General features: G+C 46.2%; 1 protein-coding gene and 1 long non-coding RNA gene across 4 annotated transcripts in view; one reads left to right on the forward strand and one right to left on the reverse strand.

Annotated features, from left to right (window-relative positions):
• The window catches only part of PLB1 (phospholipase B1), a 158223-nt gene that overhangs the window by 59575 nt on the left and 79628 nt on the right, over positions 1-19020 (forward strand). For all 3 annotated transcript variants that reach the window (XM_053306297.1, XM_053306290.1, XM_053306307.1), the window contains 5 exons: positions 2114-2237; positions 8745-8803; positions 10740-10813; positions 12164-12207; positions 13454-13562. In XM_053306297.1, the coding sequence (XP_053162272.1) occupies positions 2114-2237; positions 8745-8803; positions 10740-10813; positions 12164-12207; positions 13454-13562 (410 nt within the window). The remainder of the gene's footprint in view (positions 1-2113; positions 2238-8744; positions 8804-10739; positions 10814-12163; positions 12208-13453; positions 13563-19020) is intronic.
• LOC128349656 (uncharacterized) overlaps positions 1-19020 on the reverse strand; it is a 64419-nt gene that overhangs the window by 36023 nt on the left and 9376 nt on the right. The window lies entirely within an intron of this gene.

Consider the following 19020-nt stretch of genomic DNA (forward strand, 5'->3'; position numbering starts at 1 on the left):
TCCCAAGAATAATGAAGTATGTTTTTAAAAGTTGCTAATATTATAATATAGCCATATCATTACATTACATATATTAATATCTCTATATATAATTCTCCTGGGTGTGCCCAGGAAAAATGCATCCCGGCAGCCCAGATGATTGGCTGGGCTACGGGAGCGCCTGATTGGTCCTGGCGCACAAGGTGGCGGGCCCCAGGCAAGGTGGCGGGCCCAGGGCCGCGGCGGCGGGGCCCAGCGAGGCGGCAGGCCCAGCGAGCGGCAGGCCCAGTGAGGCAGCGGTGGGGCAAGGCGGCGGGGCCCAGCGAGGCGGCGGGGCAAGGCGGCGGGGCCCAGCGAGGCGGCGGGCTGCGGCGGCAGGCCCAGCGAGGCGGCGGTGGGGGGCCTGGCCACGAGGGCGGGGGCGGGGGCCTGACCCAGGACGATGGTGGCGAAGGTGAGCTGAGCCCAACTAGAGGCACAGATGCTCTGTGCCCGGGTCCACTAGTTGTATAATAATACCTATGAAATGGAAGCAGCAGAAAGCGAGGTGAGGCTTGGAGCTCTCTCCCATGCTCTGTGCATGTACCTCCACTGCTGCACTTCCTTTCTGGAAGAGGTGATGGAGGAGGGAACTGGCTGATGAGATTCGGGGCTCTGAGCAATTCCTTGGAGGCCTGTGCCCCATGGACTACTCCCTAATGACACACTTGCTGTGGTGCATAGAGGTGGCTTGATAAAGGACTGTCTTAGAGGAAGTGAGAGAGGGGGGCTGGAAAGCACTGGCAAAGTTATATCCATGCTGTTTGTCAGGAACTTAATGGGGAGAGGTGATTTGTGGGTACAGAGGTGGATCCAAAGAGTTCACAAGGAGGTAAGAGTGTCTCTCGCTTTCTCCATTGTGAACCTTGACTGATCGTCTGCATCATCAGTGCTGAGTATGGATATGGAAGAAGTTTCGTTTTGATTGTATTTGGGCTGTACAGTTAGAGACAAAAATTATCTCACACACCAAGGTGAGGCATGACCAGCTGCATTCACCCTGCCTGTGGGTTTTGTTTTTGTTTTATTTTGTTGGTTGGTTAGGGATTTTGTTTGTTTGTTTGGTTTGGTTTTTGCTTTCTGTTGTTTCTTCCCCCTGTAAGGAGATGCTGGCCCAGGAGACTCTGGGGTTGGTACTAGGGCTCTTCTATTCCTTGGATCCACCAGAAGTCACCTTGACCAAGAGACATAAGTGTCACACTGGCTGACATTCAGAGCAAGGAAGCATCAGTGCAGCAAGAGAGCAACTTAACAAAACTTCACCAAACTATCTGCACCAGTGCAGCAGTGATCTGGGAATTTTTGATGCCTTCCCCTTCCCCAGGAAATCCTCTGTGCCACCTGAAAACATGTCTCCAAGGGCTGCACAACCCCCAGGGACATATTTTCAAGTGGCACAGAGGGCTTCCTGAGAACTGGAGGGCATAAAAAATAGCTGCTTCCCTAGTGCACTTATGCAGTTACTTGAGAAATTCTGTTAGGCTGCTCTCTCAATTAATTCACCAGTCCCTCCTTGCTCTGAATGATAGTCACTGAGTTTTAGGGTGCAACTAGATAAATACGGTAGGAGATGTGATTATATCTCCTGTAGCTTGGGAGTGGGGGGTCAAGTTAAAAGCAAGCACAGCGAGAGGCTGAGTGGGGCTCGGGCTGCAGCACCAGAGCAGGATTTAAATCCCTGTCCCCTGAATCTGTTGTTTGTCCTTTGCGGGGAAATATACAGATACCATGCTGAGGCAAATAGGAGTTTGGGGGTGCAATTTAGATTGGGCGGAAATGATGGAAGGGAAAAGAATTAAACCAACCCTCCCCTAGCATCAGAACCTTGATCCAACTCCCCCCGCCCCCCCAAAAAACCTTTTTAAAAGACATGAGTTTTTAAAGAGACATGAGTTTTGGGTGGTATAGAAATTTGATAAATAAATAAATAAATCCTATGAGAGATCGGATCACAGATTTCTGCTTTCTCTTTTAGTTCAGTCCTTAGTAGATACACATATAGATAGTTCTATTTGGTCTTTGTAAGACAGAGTTGCCTTTAGAGGGCAATTTGGGACCATCCCCTTGTTTTGACTGAAATATCCTTATGCCATAGGCACAGCCATATTTAATGACAAAGAGAAACAGCAACTACACCTACCCCAGCGAGGCCACCCCAGAGTACGGAAGCCAGATGCTGTGTGAGGATAGAGTTCCATCGATCAACTACCCTACTTCAGGTAATCTAAGCTGCTTGACATCCGTCAGCAAAGGTATGGCCAATTAAAAGATTGTTCCCCCTCCCCAAACAGAGAGATAATGTAGATATCCATTTCCCAAGTCATGCACTTACAGCAGAAAAAGGTAACTTTGCCCTGATGATGATCCAGTATGCATGTCTTTTTATATGAAAATTATCTCTGTTTAGTGAAACAATAAAATATGAATTGACTCTCAGCAGTAGAGCATATACTTTGTAGGGGTGTTCACGAATTGTTTTTTGCTGTTCAATACGACCTTGAATCAAATAGTGAAAACCCGAATAAATTCGTTGAACTGGCCGGCCATAGCCAACCGGAGATTCATGAAAAATCCACAAATCACCCATAAGGAACAAAGGGAAACTCGAATTATCCTGTTCCCCATATGTAGGTCCTAGGGACACCAAAGTGGGTTGGGTGTGGCTGCTGACTAAATTCAAGTCAGACTACTGATTTAATTGACTAAATTCATTTAAAATTACCTGATTGTCTGATTGTTTTGTGGGTTCGATGGTAGGTAGGTTGGGTCATGCCCTACCACCTAACCTACTTTGGTGTCTCTGGGACCTATTCATGAGGAATAGTGGGGTGATTCGAGTTCCCCATTGTTCCCTATAGGCTAAACAAGCAGAATGCACACATTTTGCAACCCTGCCTTGAAGAAAGGACACTGCAGAACAGAAACACACACAGTCCCTCCCAACACAGAACATTTTGCCAAACACACAGTCCAGTGATGGCCAGAAATTAATCACTGCCCCAGGATCCACTGCCAGCCACAGTCCCTGCACTGCAGTAACATCACAAGTTACTCTCTGTGCACACAGAGAGGCTAGAAAAATTAAATCCCCCCAAATAAAGAAGCAGGCTTTATTGGGGTAGGCTGGTTTTGGAGGGGACCAAGTAACAAAGTCCAAGGGAAGGGAAGACAAAGAAGGGCAGGGGAATACTGTGGCCTCTCTAACCCACCCTTCCTGCCCTACAGTCCTGCCATCTAATCCCCCTTTCCCCAAACTAGCCCCTATTTAAATTTAAGAACTTAACCTGACCAAGGTGCGTGTGTGTGTGTGTGTGTGTGTGTGTGTGTGACCTTCCTGTGTCATCTGCTGGGGCTTCCAGCAGCATCTTCAACTGCAGTCTGCCAGGTGTTGAACATGCATGTTTTGTAGGGGTGTTCACAAATAGTTTTTTTGCTATTCAATTTGACCTTGAATCAAATCACAGAATGTAATGCAGAACTGGAGTTGAAGGGGCCAGAGGTTGTCCTAGCATTATGTGCAAATGCGTGCAACTCTGGTTTCACACAGTGACCAACCCGGTTCTCTTTTCTACAATCTGAACCTCATGTAGTAATGAGTTTCGTTGCCACAACCCAAAATTAGATGCAGCCTGTGTTGCGTCTGAATTCAGAACCACGGGCTGTGTCCCCTTTAACTGGAATTGAGGGAGGAAGCTCCTCCATCAACTCCATCAGTGATTGGCTTTGTGAGCTGTCCTTCATGCAAGAAAGAAGCTGCATAGCCAGTTCCCCCTCCTCTCTGCAGTCTCACTGCTGAGAGAGTGCCCTCCATTATGTCCAAATTTGGACAGGAGAGTGAGGCGAGGGGTGGGGGGCAGAGGTTAGTGGAACCATGGATCAATTGGACCACAGTTCCGTGTTATGTGCGAATGCAGCCTCTGTTTCTGTTTCTGATCCAAGTTCTATCCTCTCCTGAGGCACAAAAGCAATGGTTCTCTCTGCCTCCAAGCAGGCACTTGTTTACATTTTGAAACTCCCTCCTTTGGCCTCCCCGCCTCCTTGCTCCTCCCCCCAGCTAATGCGGGGAGGAGCACAGTTGTCCATGCCAAAATTTGATCTGCAAGACAACAAGACAACCAAGAAGCAAGGAGATCTCAAGCCAATTGGAAGGCAGTGCCAGGAAACCAACCAGGAATTGAAAAAAACGGAGACAAAATGGCATCTGCTAAATGAATCATGCGAATCAATTTGCAACAAATCGGGGGTGATTCAATTCACGGTTGAATCAGCCCCTTCATTTAAGGGGCGATTTTGTTTGTTTGTTTGTTTGTTTGTTTATTTGCAAATGAATCTGTTAATCAATTTGCTAGCAAATTGAATTGTGCATCCCTAATGCTTTGCACCAAGTTATGGGTTCCATCTGTGTCTTTGGCCATTAAAGCAACTAGTTTGCCTGGGAAGAGCTGCCTGAGGGCCTCATGAGCTGCTGCTCATCCACACAAATAATACTAGACTAAATAGAGTGGCTAAGCTTAAAAACAATTCTCAGAGCCAAACTACAGGGGATGTTAAATACATTGGCTGACATACTGCACAACGTTATGTACGCGACGGAATGTAACGTTTGCACAGTTGCCCAAGAGCACTGATGCGCAAGTGCAAAATTTGCACAACTGGAGTTGTGCAACTATGAGTCCATATATATAATACATAATGGCCTCACTGTCACAACATTATATGGAAAAGCCTCACTATCACGCAACTCCATTTGTACAATTTTTGTGCTTGCAGAGCAACTTGGACATCTGCACAAATGTTACCTTCCACTCCATGTGTAAAATTGCACAGTATGTCAGCCATTGTTCAAAACCATGGTACAGGGAAGGGGAGATTTAACCCACACTGTAATTCTGGTCAAATTTCCAACCCCAGGAAACTGCTGTTTGATGGAAGCTGCCATCAGTGTCAGTGATGGCTCCCTCCTTGAGCAAAAACCAGCTTTGCAGGTGTGATTTTCTTCAAGATTGTAGTGCAGGGACAAAAGAGTTAAACATTTCCTTCCCCACCATTCTTCAGTCCTGACCTGGAAGCTATTTGGTGGGTGGGATAGAAGGACAAAAACAATTTTAATGTGAGATATAGTTTAGCCCTGGGTTTCTGGAATGTTTGATTAAGACAAAAAATAAAATGGCACCTTGAAGGTTAATTTACTGTTGTAGATGAAAGGGTACTTCGTGCATTCACGCATCTGATAAACCAGGTTCTTACGTACCAAAGCTTTTGCTGCAATACATTAGCCTTTAAGGTACCATAAAACTCCCTGTTCTTTTTTTTTTTTTTTTGCATGGTAGTAGAACAGCTGCTTTCTGGAATTAGTTTGCATAATTTGCCAAAATATGATGATGCAAGGCTCACTCAGTTAAAAGGAATAATCTTCTCAGGTAACCTGTGGACTGAGTTGTTGTAAATAATTAGCTGTAACCTCATAGGACTATGCTTGAAAGGAATTTTGTAACACAGTGAGTAAACGACGCTTGCAAGCATAGATACACACTCCTAAATTTTACTGCATGTCCCCCCTCCTCCACATCAGCCCAGCTGAAGTTGTGAAGAGGCGAAGGAATTTACATCCAGCATTCCACCCCACATGCCACTTGGCTGTTTTTGTGTTGGAATGTTCCACAAAACAAGCTTCAAGACCTACTTTGACTGTAAAATGTTAAAAATGTCCCATTTTCAGTTTTGCCTAGAAATCTGTTTGTTTGGAGCTGTGTGCATTCTTAATTTTAGCTTTCTGGTGCCTGGGAGTACCTTCCATGGGACAAAGTGAGGCAGTTGCCTGGCGTGGCAGATTATATTGGAGTGCCAGCTGGAGGACTAGATGCCTTGGCCACCACCATCAGAGCAGCTCTTGGGGACCAGTCTGACCCTTGAGAATGTTGCCATGTGCACCTCTCCTCACACTCCTTGCAAAGCTCACCAGAAGTGTGAGGAAAGAAGCTGCTGCTGTGCTGGCAACCTTCCCTCCTCTCTGCCCCCTGCACCACTTTCAAAACTTGCAAGGGTTGGTTTTGAAAGGGGCCTGGCCCCTGGCATGGGGCAAGGCAGCATTTTGCCCCGACCTCATTTGCCGCAATACCTTGGGCTGCCCACCCCTGCTACCCTGGGTACACTTGAAGGGATCTCTTTTCTCCTTTCTCATTTCACCCTTTCAGCCATTACACTGGTTTCTGTGTGTGAGAATGTTCTACAGGTAGTCAGCTTCATGCCACAATGATTCACCCATTCTATTCATGTGGATGGAGCCCTGAGGGATACCATACAACAGCTCTCATTTCAGAGAGCAGCTATCTCCGAGTGATCTGAAATCTACCAGATAGAAAGGAACAGAAAGAAAGGAACAGAACCACTGCAAAGCAGTGCCACCTATTCCCAAATCCTCCAAGTGATCTAGAAGGATACCATGGTCAATAGTATCGAAAGCTGCAAAAAGATCCAAAAGAACCAACAAAGTCACACTCCTTCTGTCTATTCATTGGTAGAGATAATCCATCACACTGAACAAGGCTGTCCACCCCATAGCCTGCCCTAAAGCCAGTTTGAAATGGATCTTGATAATCAGTATCATCCAAAACTGACTGGAGTTGATCAGCCACCACCCTCTCAATTACCTTGCCCACCCAAGGGAGGTTGGAGACTGGCCTATAGTTATCCATCACTGAGGGTTCTAGGGTCTCACAATTGCCTCCTTCAAACATGGAGGCATTCTGCCCTCCCTCAGTGAGGAATTTATGATGTCAGCTAGGCCATCTCTAACAACCTTCCTGCTAGATGTTATAAGCCACATTGGGTATGGATCCAAAGGACAAGTGGTAGGCTGAACACCTCCAAGGAGTTTGTCCACATCCTCAGGAGTCACAAATTTGCTGTTGTAGTCCAAAAGCAGTTGCAGGAGAGGGTGACTGAAGTTGTGGAGCCATGTTATAGAGTCTCCCAACTACGATTCTATTCTTAAAGGTAAAGTGTGCCATCGAGTTGGTATTGACTCCGGGCGACCACAGAGCCCTGTGGTTGTCTTTGGTAGAATACAAGAGGGGTTTACCAATGCCATCTTTTAGTGGTGAGTCCGAACCGGTCCGGCGGCCATTCTAAGGAATGGCCGAACTGCCGGACCGGTTCGGCTCTTGGTGGTCCGGGTCCGGGTGGGGGGTATGACTTTAAGGGCGGGAGGGCTTGCTTACCCCTCCTGCCTCTTCGGCCCCCTCCAGCGCCCATATTTAACTTAAAAGCGGGGCGCTGGAAACCAGCCGCCCCCGCCACCGCTACCGCCGCCCCCCCCGAGCAGATTAGCAATTAAGGGTGCCCCTGCCGTCGCCCGCCCGCCAGCCAGCCAGCCAGCCCTCCCTCCCAGCTGCCCGCCCGCGTGTGTCCTTACCTAATGCTTTAAGTAAACGAGAGGAGCTACCGAACGGAGCTCCTCTCGTTAGCAAGGCCTCCAGAAGACTGAAGGTGCTTTGCGCGCGCGCATGCGCGCGCCACAAAGGACACCGGAAGCCCGGTCTACCCGCCGGGAAAAGGCCGGGTAGACCGGGCCTCCGGCGATCAGAGGCCCGGTCTACCCGGCCTTTTCCCGGAGGGTAGACCGGGCCTCCGGTGTCCTTTGCAGCGCGCGCATGTGCGCGCGCGCAAAGCGCCTTCAGTCTTCTGGAGGCCTTGCTAACGAGAGGAGCTCAGTTCGGTAGCTCCTCTTGTTTACTTAAAGCATTAGGTAAGGACACGCGCGGGCGGGCGGGTGGGCGGGCAGCTGGGAGGGAGGGCTGGCTGGCTGGCGGGCGGGCGGGCAACAGCAGGGGCACCCTTAATTGCTAATCTGCTCGGGGGGGGCGGCGGTAGCGGCGGCGGGGGCGGCTGGTTTCCAGCGCCCTGCTTTTAAGTTAAATACGGGCGCTGGAGGGGGCCGAAGAGGCGGGAGGGGTAAGCAAGCCCTCCCGCCCTAAAAGAAAGGGCCCCCCGTCGGTGCCGGTCCGGACTGGGCCGGACCGTGCACATCCCTACCATCTTTCACGCAGTATTAGATGATGCCTTTCAGCATCTTCCTATGTTGCTGCTGCCCAATGTAGGTGTTTCAGCATACCAGCAGGGATTAGAACCAACAACCTCTGGCTTGCTTAGTCAAGTCCTTTCCCCACTGCGCCATTAGGTGGCTGAGTCTATTCTTACAGTGCTGGTATTTGAAAATGTATCTATCACACACAAACACACACCCTCTTATCATATCTATTAGATTGTAAGTCTGTGGACGGGGTCTGTGTACAGGTCCTAGAACATTTTAGCCACTTTAGAAATAAACAATTGACCAAATGAATAAATAATGAGGGTGCCAGAGGAATACGAAACACTGCCTGCCTGGACTGTTTGAAACTTCAGTACCAGGAAAGGAATTTAAATTAGCTACACTATAGACCTAAGATCTGGCAATCAAGTGTCTTAATGCGAGCTTTGGCACTCAGAGCATTCAGCCTCTTCATTAACAGTTTTCATCAGTATGTCCATCTCCTGGTCCACACCCCTGTTGTTTTATTCTATAGAAAACTGCTAAGTCGGAGGGATGGGAGTGAATTAGAGTGTGTTCATCTCTCATTAACGGGACATAGACACTCACTATGGTATAATCCACATCACATAGTTGTGGGGAAAGCATAATCTTCCTTCCTGCTGCAAGTTTAACTATGTTTTTCCCTTTCCAGTGCATAGCCTGAAACCAGCTGATGTGCAAGTAATAGCTGCCTTGGGGGATTCCTTGACTGTAAGAAGCATTGTTCTTTTGCTTTCCCTGCCCCCTCCCCAACAAAGAACTGAATCATATTTTGCTTGCTGAGGTGGTGGTTATTGGGCTTACAGTGTGTGCTGGCACATCAGAGAGGCATTGGGTGCTCGCATGCAAAAACACAGTGTGACTCAGGTCACAGCTTCACCACATGGTGCTGTAGTGGCAGTGACTTTTATTGTCTAAGGGGATGATATGCTCATATGGACCCCCTCCCCTCAACTAGGACCAATATCTATTGCTCACCTGAGTAAGAGAGAAACCATATAGGAAGCGAAGATTGTTTTTAAAATATTGTGGTGGAAATGTAGAAAAATGATGCCTGTTTGGGAAATTTTTGCAAAGACAGTGTAGAAGGAGTTGGGATTTCCTTGTTCAAGACCCAGTCCATTTAGTTTAGCCCAGCCCATTTCAAAGGTTCAGTACAGTTTAAAGCTGTGACCAGATCCATGCCCTAGAATAATTTACTGCATTGCCTTAATGCCAGTGTACATAGCTGCCCTGCCCATAACACTTCGGCTCTGTTGTTCTGCTGCCCATGACAGCTCCCTGCCTATGGGAAAAGGTTCATCTGGCAGATCTGTGACAAGGAAAACCTACAATTTTACATGCCAGTCAAGAGGTCTGTTTTGCCACAGACAGGGGGTCTCTATGGTTGGAAGAACTAATTTGAGTCAACCCCTTATTTACCAGAGAAACTCAGTTTGATGAGATCTCAGAGAGGAGATCTGGAGGCAACTGCTTAAAGGCTAAAACAAGAAAGGTTCATTTTAATAAGTTGCAAACTCAGATAGATAGCCAGCACCCTGTACTAGCTACCTTGTGGTGAAAAGGAAGAAAAAAGAACGAACAAAGAAGAGAGTATCCTAAGAATATCAGTCTACTAATCAGAAGAGATTTATAGCAGAGAACTAAGAGAGAACAAGGAGCAGTCCTATGCTCTCTACCTCTACTCCTAATGTCCCTAGTGGGCAATAGGAATATCAGGGTATTAAGCTTACGGAGTCACATCTCCAACCAGAACTAGTGGCCACTACATTACGTATGATAGTGGCTTGCACAGGTCCAAATACTAGTATTCTCATCTAAATTATCCCATCTCTCTTCCCCCATTAACTCTATTAGCCAGTCAAAATTCCACCCCCTTCCCCACATTCTATAAGATGCCAAATAGTCATCTAATCCAGTTAGACATTTACACACATTTACCAACGCCATTCTACATCCCCTGTATTCTCAATAATTTGGGACAGGATTACCTTAACCCATATGAACTTGCAGAAGCCCTCAGGTTGGCTTCAAGGGCCCTGTTCTCTGACCCGTCTTTATTAGCTAACTGACTGGTGAATACCAGGGACAGGGCCTTTTTTTATTGTGGCACCATAGTTATGCTTTAGGAAGCTTGGAAAATATGTTTATTTCAACATATTTTGGTGATGCTGATTGTTTTATTTTTGTATTAGTATGAATGATTTTACTATATTGGCCCATTATTATTATTATTATTATTATTTTATTTTATTTATTATTCCCTGTACAGAGCAAATATGTGACAGTGCTATCTAACAATTCATTGGCCAGCTTGTGTGACACTTCTCAGTGAATTTCCTGGTATATTGCTCAGTTTATCTTGAATCATGCTGACAACACTTTAAAACACTTCTTCATGCAATCATAACCCTGTTGATGGAAACATGTTGTACACAGCAACTATTTTAAAGTTTTCAAAACGTCATAGAACTGAGTGGTTTTTATAATATAATCCTCCTGCTGCAAGGTCAGATGCCCTTGTACCAGGAGCCAAAGCCTTAAAAGGGTAGTTTTACAATGAACCAAAGCAAACCAAATGGAAAAATAAAAATAAAAATACATGAATAGCTAAATTTATCTTATGTCTCTGTTATGTTTGAGACAGGCTGGTAGTGGCATTGGATCAAAGCCAAATGACATATTGGATATAAATACTCAGTACCGGGGACTGGCTTGGAGGTAAGTGACTCTCCTTGTGCTTGGGGCTGCAGAAAGCAATGGATTTACATGTGTGGACAAGCAAGTAGATATATTTTCCCCCAATCCAATCCAATGTGGCAGGGGATTAACAAAAGGAAGCTTCCCAACTCCTTCTCAACAGGGAGACCAGCTCATGAATTTTGCATTTTCAAACTTTCAGCACATGCTGTCCTAGGCCCTGCATGAACTGTAAACATGTCTTGCTTTTATCCTGTCTAGCAGTCATGGCATCCTCCAAAGAATCCCAGGAATTATCATTTGGTGATGTGCTAAGTATTCTTGGTGAGAGATCCATATCCCTCCCTCTCAAACTAGAATTCTCAGAACTGAGAGGGAAATGGGAATTACTCTTAAATGAGTATAAGGTTTTAGTCTGGATGGTTGTTCACAAGACCAGCCCTACCAGGCTTAGACAGCCCTCCCTGGGTAAGGCTGGTCGTGTGGAGTGCTGGGATCATCCTGATTTCGGTGCTCTGCACAGGGATAGCCCGGGTTTTTCATCCTGGATAAGATGAGAGCACATCCTTCTACTCCACTCCCCAGTTATGTGGATGTTCGGGCTGCCTGCAGCCAGAGCATCCACAGAACTGGGCAGCAAGAGTGCCTGACATCAGGGAAATCTCCCAATGCACTGTGCTCCTGGCACAGTGCATTGTGGGATGCCAAAGGACTTCCTCCTCCAGCTCCCGGCTCTGCTGCTCACCACGGCGCTGCCTGTGTGCTGTGTGAGTGACAGCACTTTCAGTCAAATGGCAACTGTGTGCCGGGAGGCAGATAGGAGCCTGTCCTCCCGCCAGCCCCCCTCCCCTGCAAGAGCATGAGAGTAAATGGTTATGTGAATGACCTTTGGGTCTGCTCTTAGAGAAAAGGCCAGAATATGTCCAGTTTTTTCATTTATTCAAATTCATCTAAGTTCAACTCAGGATTGCTAGGCCGACATTTCAAAAATAAGGGTCATTATAGAACTGTGGCTATTCTAGAAAAGTGTTGGGGATCCAATGGGATGTTCTCGAATAAGACACCCTTTCTTTTTTGTGGAGATCCAAACCCAGCTGCCTGCCAGTGAATGTCTCTGCTCATTCAGATTCTGTAAGCACTCACGCACATCCATAAACACTCCCATCACTTGAATCAACACATAAACACTCGAAACTCTCCTTCCACCATCCCTTTTTCTTTAAGCTAGCCAACAACTCTAAATTCCCCAAATCCTTTTTCCATCGTTTTTTCCTTGCAAACACAGGAGATAGTCTTTGTTGTTTATGTCACTTGTTGGTTAAGCGTAACCAAGAGGCCTCTGGGTATTCTGTTTCTTTTTTCCTGTTGCAGCATTGGAGGAGATGCTTCATTAACGAATGTAACAACTTTGTCTAGTAAGTAAAAGCTTTGCTCCTGCAGTCACAGATTTGTGAAATGAAGAGTCTCTCCCTGTGTGTATTGCCATAAAGAGTAATGAGTCAACAGGGGCTGGGATTTGGAATGTTCGCACACTGCAAAATAATCTACACAATCTACAAAAATGTTCTCATCTAGCTCCTACCAGATAAGCATGGATGCAGAGCCCATCATACTCCTTTCTATATTTAGGTACTCTCTGCTGATTATGAGGCTTTTTGGTCAAACCACCATATCCTCCCTTCAACAGCAGATGAAGCAGAGTGTGAGACAGTTTTTGTATTATCAAGCCGTAGACTATACTGTCAAACTCGCTGGAGTTATTGGCTGACACACCGTGCGTGCAGTGTTTCATGCATGCTTCTATGGGTTTGCACAGTTATGCAGGAGAGCTGCTGCACAAAATGCAAAAATAGGCAATAATGGCCACCATTTGCACAACTGTATTTGCATCAGGGTCCAAACTCTGGGTGTAGCTATACTTGAGCGGAGGGGTTCAAAGAACCTGCCCCCACCCCAGCTCCTGAGGGCCGCCCAGCTCCACCCCTCCCTCTTTTCCTATTTTCTTCATTATCTCCCTCACTCCAAGGGGCCGCTGGAGAGAGGGGTGAACACGGGCCCTCTCCACCCTAGCTACGCCCCTGATTTGCACAGTTCTAGCATTTAGGGCAACTGGCCAAAAGTTATGTTGCAATACACACATAACATTGCACAGTATGTCAGCCATTAATGATGAGGTAGGGTATAAACTGAATCAGTAATGATATTTTGTGTTGGTTTTCTATGTTGCCCAGTCCTTGGCACCCTGCAATATGCATCACCATACAACCTGGCGCCTAATTAATTAAAGGTTCTGGGCATCCCAAGCTCCACTTCCCCAGTGACCATGTACTCCACTCTAGGCAATGCAAGTTTAGTAAATTGCTTGAGTTGAGACCTGAGTTATCATTTCAAGACACAGGGCAATTATGGCATGGTGATGATTCCTGGCAAGCTTGCTAACCGTCTGACACCGGCATGGGGGTTATGTCAGGCCAAAGGTTGGACCAACACATTTCCTGGCAAGGTGGTTCCGCCTTTTTGTACAATACCTGGCCAATGTGGTGCATGATGCATCACTATGCAGCTGCTACAATTAATAAGTTGTGGAGAGCACAGCAGCCACCTTCATCAGGTAACTGGAAAGTAACTTTTTGTTTCCCACTTGGTTTTCCTTATCTTTAGATATCCTCCGTGAGTTCAATACTAATCTCAAAGGTTATTCAACCGGCACAGGTGGCCAAAATGAACCAAATGCCTTCCTCAATCAGGCAGTTCCAGGCGCACAGGCTGGGTATGTTTTTCTACACACACATACACACATGCAAGTGCATCTCAAGAGGATTTGCTATTGTCATTGTGTATTAGTTACTTAATGGGATGAAGAAGGCCTCTTCCCAGTGAAATCAAAGAAGTGGGTGGGGCTGGGGGACCAAAGGATTAACCATGTCCTTTTCTTGTCAACCTTTTTAAAAGCCACTAAACTTTATCCATAATGTGACACCCAATCAGTTGCTACTGGAGGGCTCCCCAAAGTTAGAACATAAGAACAGCCCTGCTGGATTGGGCCCAAGGCCCATCTAGTCCAGCATCCTGTTTCACACAGTGGCTCACCAGGTGCTGTGGAAGCCACAGGCAGGAGTTGAGGGCATGCCCTCTCTCTTGCTGTTACTCCCCTGCAACTGATATTCAGAGGCATCCTGCCTTTGAGGCTAGAGGTGGCCTATAGCCCTCTGACTAGCAGCCATTGATAGACCTCTCCTCCATGAAATTATCCAAACCCCTCTTAAAGCCATCCAGGCTGCTGGCTGTCACCACATCTTGTGGCAGAGAATTCCACAAGTTGATTATGCATTGTATGAAAAAGTTCTTCCATTTGTTGGCCCTAGATTTCCTGGCAATCAATCAATTGCCGGCAGGGCCGGATTAACGTAGTAGCAAAGGTAGCAAATGCTACGGGCCCGCGTTTTCTAGGGCCCCCCACAGCTTGTTATCTTATCTCAGTTATCTGGCTCTGCAAGAGCTAATAGATTGAGCTAATCATTAGCAGAGAGGGTGGGGACACGGGGCATTGAAACAATGCTACAGTTGCAGAAGCTGAAAATCAGTGAGTTTATGCAGGAGGCTCCCTTCCCTTTCAAGTTTCCTCACTTCTCCCTGCTCTCTGTCTGCTGTGGATGCTGCTGTTCTGCTCAGTCTGCTGAGCAAACAATCTCATTTCAAAGCGAACTAAGCATCGTTTCCCAATCATTCATTCATATTTCAAAAAGTGAGCAAAAAATGGAGGGGGATGCATATGGGGGATGTTTTGTGAAATGGGGAGATATCTGGCATAAAATCACTCTGTGTGTCTGTGATTCTGCTGGTGGCTGTGACTGATGTTTGCTTTGTTTATATTATTAAATCCTAGTAAGAAGTTGGGATGACTCCATATATACCATCCTGTTGTCTAGTTTGAACTCGCTTTAGTGGTTGCATATATATTGGCTAAGGCTAGTAGGCAACTTCTCTTTCTGTTTGGCATAAATGGCATTGAATGGGATGCATTTATTGGAGACATGTGGCTAAACGTCAGCATAAATATGAATATGTTGTATGCACATCATGCATATATGTGTTTTGTCATGACACTTGCATCCTGCCCTTCCTTTAAGAGCTTCAGTGTGCATGATTCTTTCTTCCTACTTTTATTCCTACTACAGTCCTGTGAGGTGGGTTAGGATAAAAACTTTTGCTGTAAATTGTTGTTGTGATTGCTTAATTGGTTAAATGCCTGCCAATAAACAGTAAACTTGGCCTAATAATTAACAACCTATAACTACATAGCCACCCCCAGTGTTCCCTCTAACAGGGATTCCCAAATGTTGGGTAAAACAGATTGAACAATCTCACTCTAATGAACATTGAACATGAACTTCTGCATGAAATAGACATTTCAGATATCATCAAGAAATTTGCTCATGCTAAATCTAGGAAATGTAACTTCTAAATTGTAGTTTTCTTACTTTTGACATTTGAAATTGATACCTACAACATGTAAATGTAAATAATAGTATTACTGAAGTGTAAGACATTTGCTGTATTATCTGGCTGTATAGCAAATGAAAAAAATGAATTACTTTACTATGTAAGTAAATAATTTATGTTTTAATATTTATGTTCATTTTTTTAAATTTGGGGCCCCTTCATAACATATGCTACAGGCCCCGCACTAGCTTAATCCGGCCCTGATTGCAGGCAGGAGTCTTTCTCAGCCCTACATGGAGATGCCAGAGAGTGAACCTGGGGTTTTCTCCATACAAGCAGGTGCTTGAACACTGAACTGCAGCCCTATCCCCTAAGGGGAATATCTTAGAGCAGACAATGCTCACATACCCATCCAAATGCAAACCAGGGTAGACCCTGTTTAGCAAAGGGCTCCGTTCATGCTTGCTACTGCAAGACAAGCTCTCCTCCCCAGAGCAGAAGGCCTTCTTCTGTGGCAGGTAGGCATGCTGGTATGGGGTTATTTATAGCAAACAGGGTTCAGTGAACACTCCAGGAGCAGCTGTGTTTGGCCGCTGGCCTGAGGACTGAGTTGGAAGCATATAGGCAGGGTAAGAAGGTGGCATTGCCAATCTTAAAATATTTTTGAAAACTAATACCGGATAAGCCCCGAATGGTACAGTGAAGGAGCAGACATCGAGGATGTTGAAATGTTTTCACATATCCTCATTATTAAAAGTTCTTCAAAAGCAGGGGCAGTACAAGACATTCTGCTGCCCAAGGCAAAGGGCAATAGGACACTCCCCCCCACCCCAGTGGCGGCTGGTGCTTGGCGTGAGGCACCTTTCAGTGTAAATTAGTAGGTGCTTCCCTCCTGTACTACCACACATGAAAGCTCTTCGCAGCAGTAGGGTGCCTCCCAGCACCCTCTGCAGCGGAAGATTGGCTCTGCCACTCAGCTGGCCTTCGGACATGTGTGGAGGCCATCTGCTGGCCACGCAAATGGCCTCCACCAGCTGAGTGGAGCCGATCCTCTGCCGCAGCGGGTGATGGTTGGCATGCCACTGCTGGGAAGAGCTTTCAAGAGTGGCAGTATGGGAGCTAAGTGTTGGGAATTCTCTCTGGTAATTGAATCCCTTTTTCATTATAGCAGAGTGCACAGAGGCACAACACAGCGGAATTTGGTTAGGCATGCGTGTATGCTGAAAGTAAAGTAACTTGGAGCCAGTTCATAGTTTCAAATCAATATATGTGGCATTTATTAGAGAACTCCATTCGGGAAAGGAAAGTGAGGAGTTAGGACCTCTAATCTAGCTAGCTAGCTGGATGCAGATGGATTCTGCATCTCTGCACACATGGTGCAGGGAGAGGAGCTTGCTTGCATGTTGCAAGGCAGAAGGAACAGGAAGAGAAGGGAGAGAGGAAGGAGGAAGTGTCCCTGAGAGTAGCAATCTACATTCCAAAGGGATAGTGTCAGAGCAGTAGAGAGGGGATGACCAATGTCTTGACCCTCTAGCCCTCTGACTCATTAGTCTGTCCTCCTGTGTCTCTGAGACAAGAGACAGCGCAAAGTCCTTCACTTCCAACAGTAAGCACCTACTAATCTACACTTGAAGGTGCCTCCTGCCGCCACCCATCCCCGGCAGCACCTGCACCAGCTGCCATTGCTTCCCTCATTTGTAGGTGAGGAACATGCTACCAAAACAGTAACAGCAACAGGCAAGGACTCTCTGTCTATGCTACACCAAGCCAGGCAATGGGGCAGAGGCATTCCTAGCTCAAGCTGGTAGGAGGGAGAAGAGATGTGCAGGGCAAGGAGGGAGAAATGTGCAGCATATCCTAATGTACGAGGGATAGCAGCAGTGAACGGTAGGATGGCACCGACTGACATAAGGGTGGAGGCCTTATGCTTGCCACCCCCTGTGCCCTCCCCACACTCATGCCTGTGGCAAGCAGCTCACCCTGCCTCATGAAAGGGCCACCTCTCTTAAAAACGCACAAGCATGGTGGGATGAAAGTTGTGTGTCATCACTAGTGATGTCACAAGCACTGCCCAATAGGGGCCTATGATACTCATCAGGTCAAATTCCACCCAGCACTGGGATTAGCAATGGACCAGTGGGGGGAATTAGTTGCGGGAAGAGCTGCCTTTTTCAAGCAATGAGATTTTGCAGTTGGAGTGCAGGGGAAATGAGATATCTCTGCAATAGAAGTGCTACCTTGAGGCAAATCATCAGAATCCCATAAAGCAAGTGAATAACACTTATTAATTCCACTCTGAACTGATTTATATGCAAAGCCTCTTAGACAGGATATTTAAAATATTCTGAGGGGTTTTTTTCTTCTAGTAAGACTTTTGAATTTTATTTCTCCCCCCCCCCCCGAAATATCAGATACAGCTGAAACGGAAGCTGGGATATCAGGCAGTAGGTTGTGTGTGTGTGTCCACGCATGTGTGCTCTATGAGTAAACCCTTCCAAGCTCTAAAATGCCACAAATTGCTATATGTGGTACCTAGAAAGGACCTCCCCCCAATCAAATTGGCATTTTTCTTCTTTCCTCCTTAAAATGGCACAGCTTTTCCAGACATATGTGCACAGACCTTTTAGTTCATTCATGCATTCAGTCTAGTATACCTGGTCTCTGCAGACCACACATACTGGGAAGTCAGCCAGTATTACAACAACAAGAACAAATATTTATATACCACTTTTTAACAAAAGTATCCAAAGCAATTTACATAGAGAAATAATAAATAAGTAAGTAAGATGGAATGGATCTCTCTCGCCAAAGGGCTCGCAATCTAGTCCCTGCCACCTATTTACACTGTAGATAGGAACAGTAGTAGGATCACCAAAGGCTTTACAATCTGCACAGTAAGTCCAGCGACATCAGCATGGGAAAAGGGAGTTTGCTTCTTCCAGATAACTGATTTTTCCATTTCACGTACTTGTGATTTGACACATGACCCTTGTGCATATATGCTCTGTATGTAGAGGTCGGGATTGTGCCCACGGCCCCACCTTCTCACCACGCCCAACTTCTGTCTGCACAGAGACCTATATGTATACACACCTACTACACACCAGGCTATGAATGGATGATCTATACTCTTCATTTTTGCAGGGTACAAATTGTTCTTTACGCAGATGTGACTTTAAGTCTAGAGATTAGCTGCAGTGAGGGGGCAGAGCCAGTGGGTGTCACCCCATCCCTCCCCCAATACGTATATCTCTACATGCTTCTGCTGGACTTAAAAGGAAAACAATTGAAAGACAAGAAGCTCTCACACAGTCACATAATTTATGACTAATATTATAAGCAACAGTCTACTTTGACTGACTATGTGAGGAGAGCTGGTCTTGTGGTATCAAGCACGAATTGTCCCCTTTGTTAAGCAGGGTCTACCCTGGCTTGCATTTGCGTGGGAGACTATATGTGTGAGCACTGTAAGATATTCCCCTTAGGGGATGGGGCTGCTCTGGAATGAGCACCTGCATGCTTGCATGCAGAAGGTTCCAAGTTCCCTCCCTGGCATCTCCAAGATAGGGTTGAGAGAGATTCCTGCCTAGAACCTTGGAGAAGCTGCTGCCAGTCTGTGTAGACAATACTGAGCTAGATGGACCTATTGTCTGACTCGGTATATGGCAGCTTCCTATGTGCCCATGACTCATCTGATCCTTTGACTCAAAGGGTTATGGATTTTTGGCACTAAGAGAACAACATGGAGTAGTTACCTCTTTCCCTATAGCTATGATGGTATAGTA

Source organism: Hemicordylus capensis, chromosome 1 (genome assembly GCF_027244095.1).
Source record: "Hemicordylus capensis ecotype Gifberg chromosome 1, rHemCap1.1.pri, whole genome shotgun sequence".
Taxonomy (NCBI): domain Eukaryota; kingdom Metazoa; phylum Chordata; class Lepidosauria; order Squamata; family Cordylidae; genus Hemicordylus; species Hemicordylus capensis.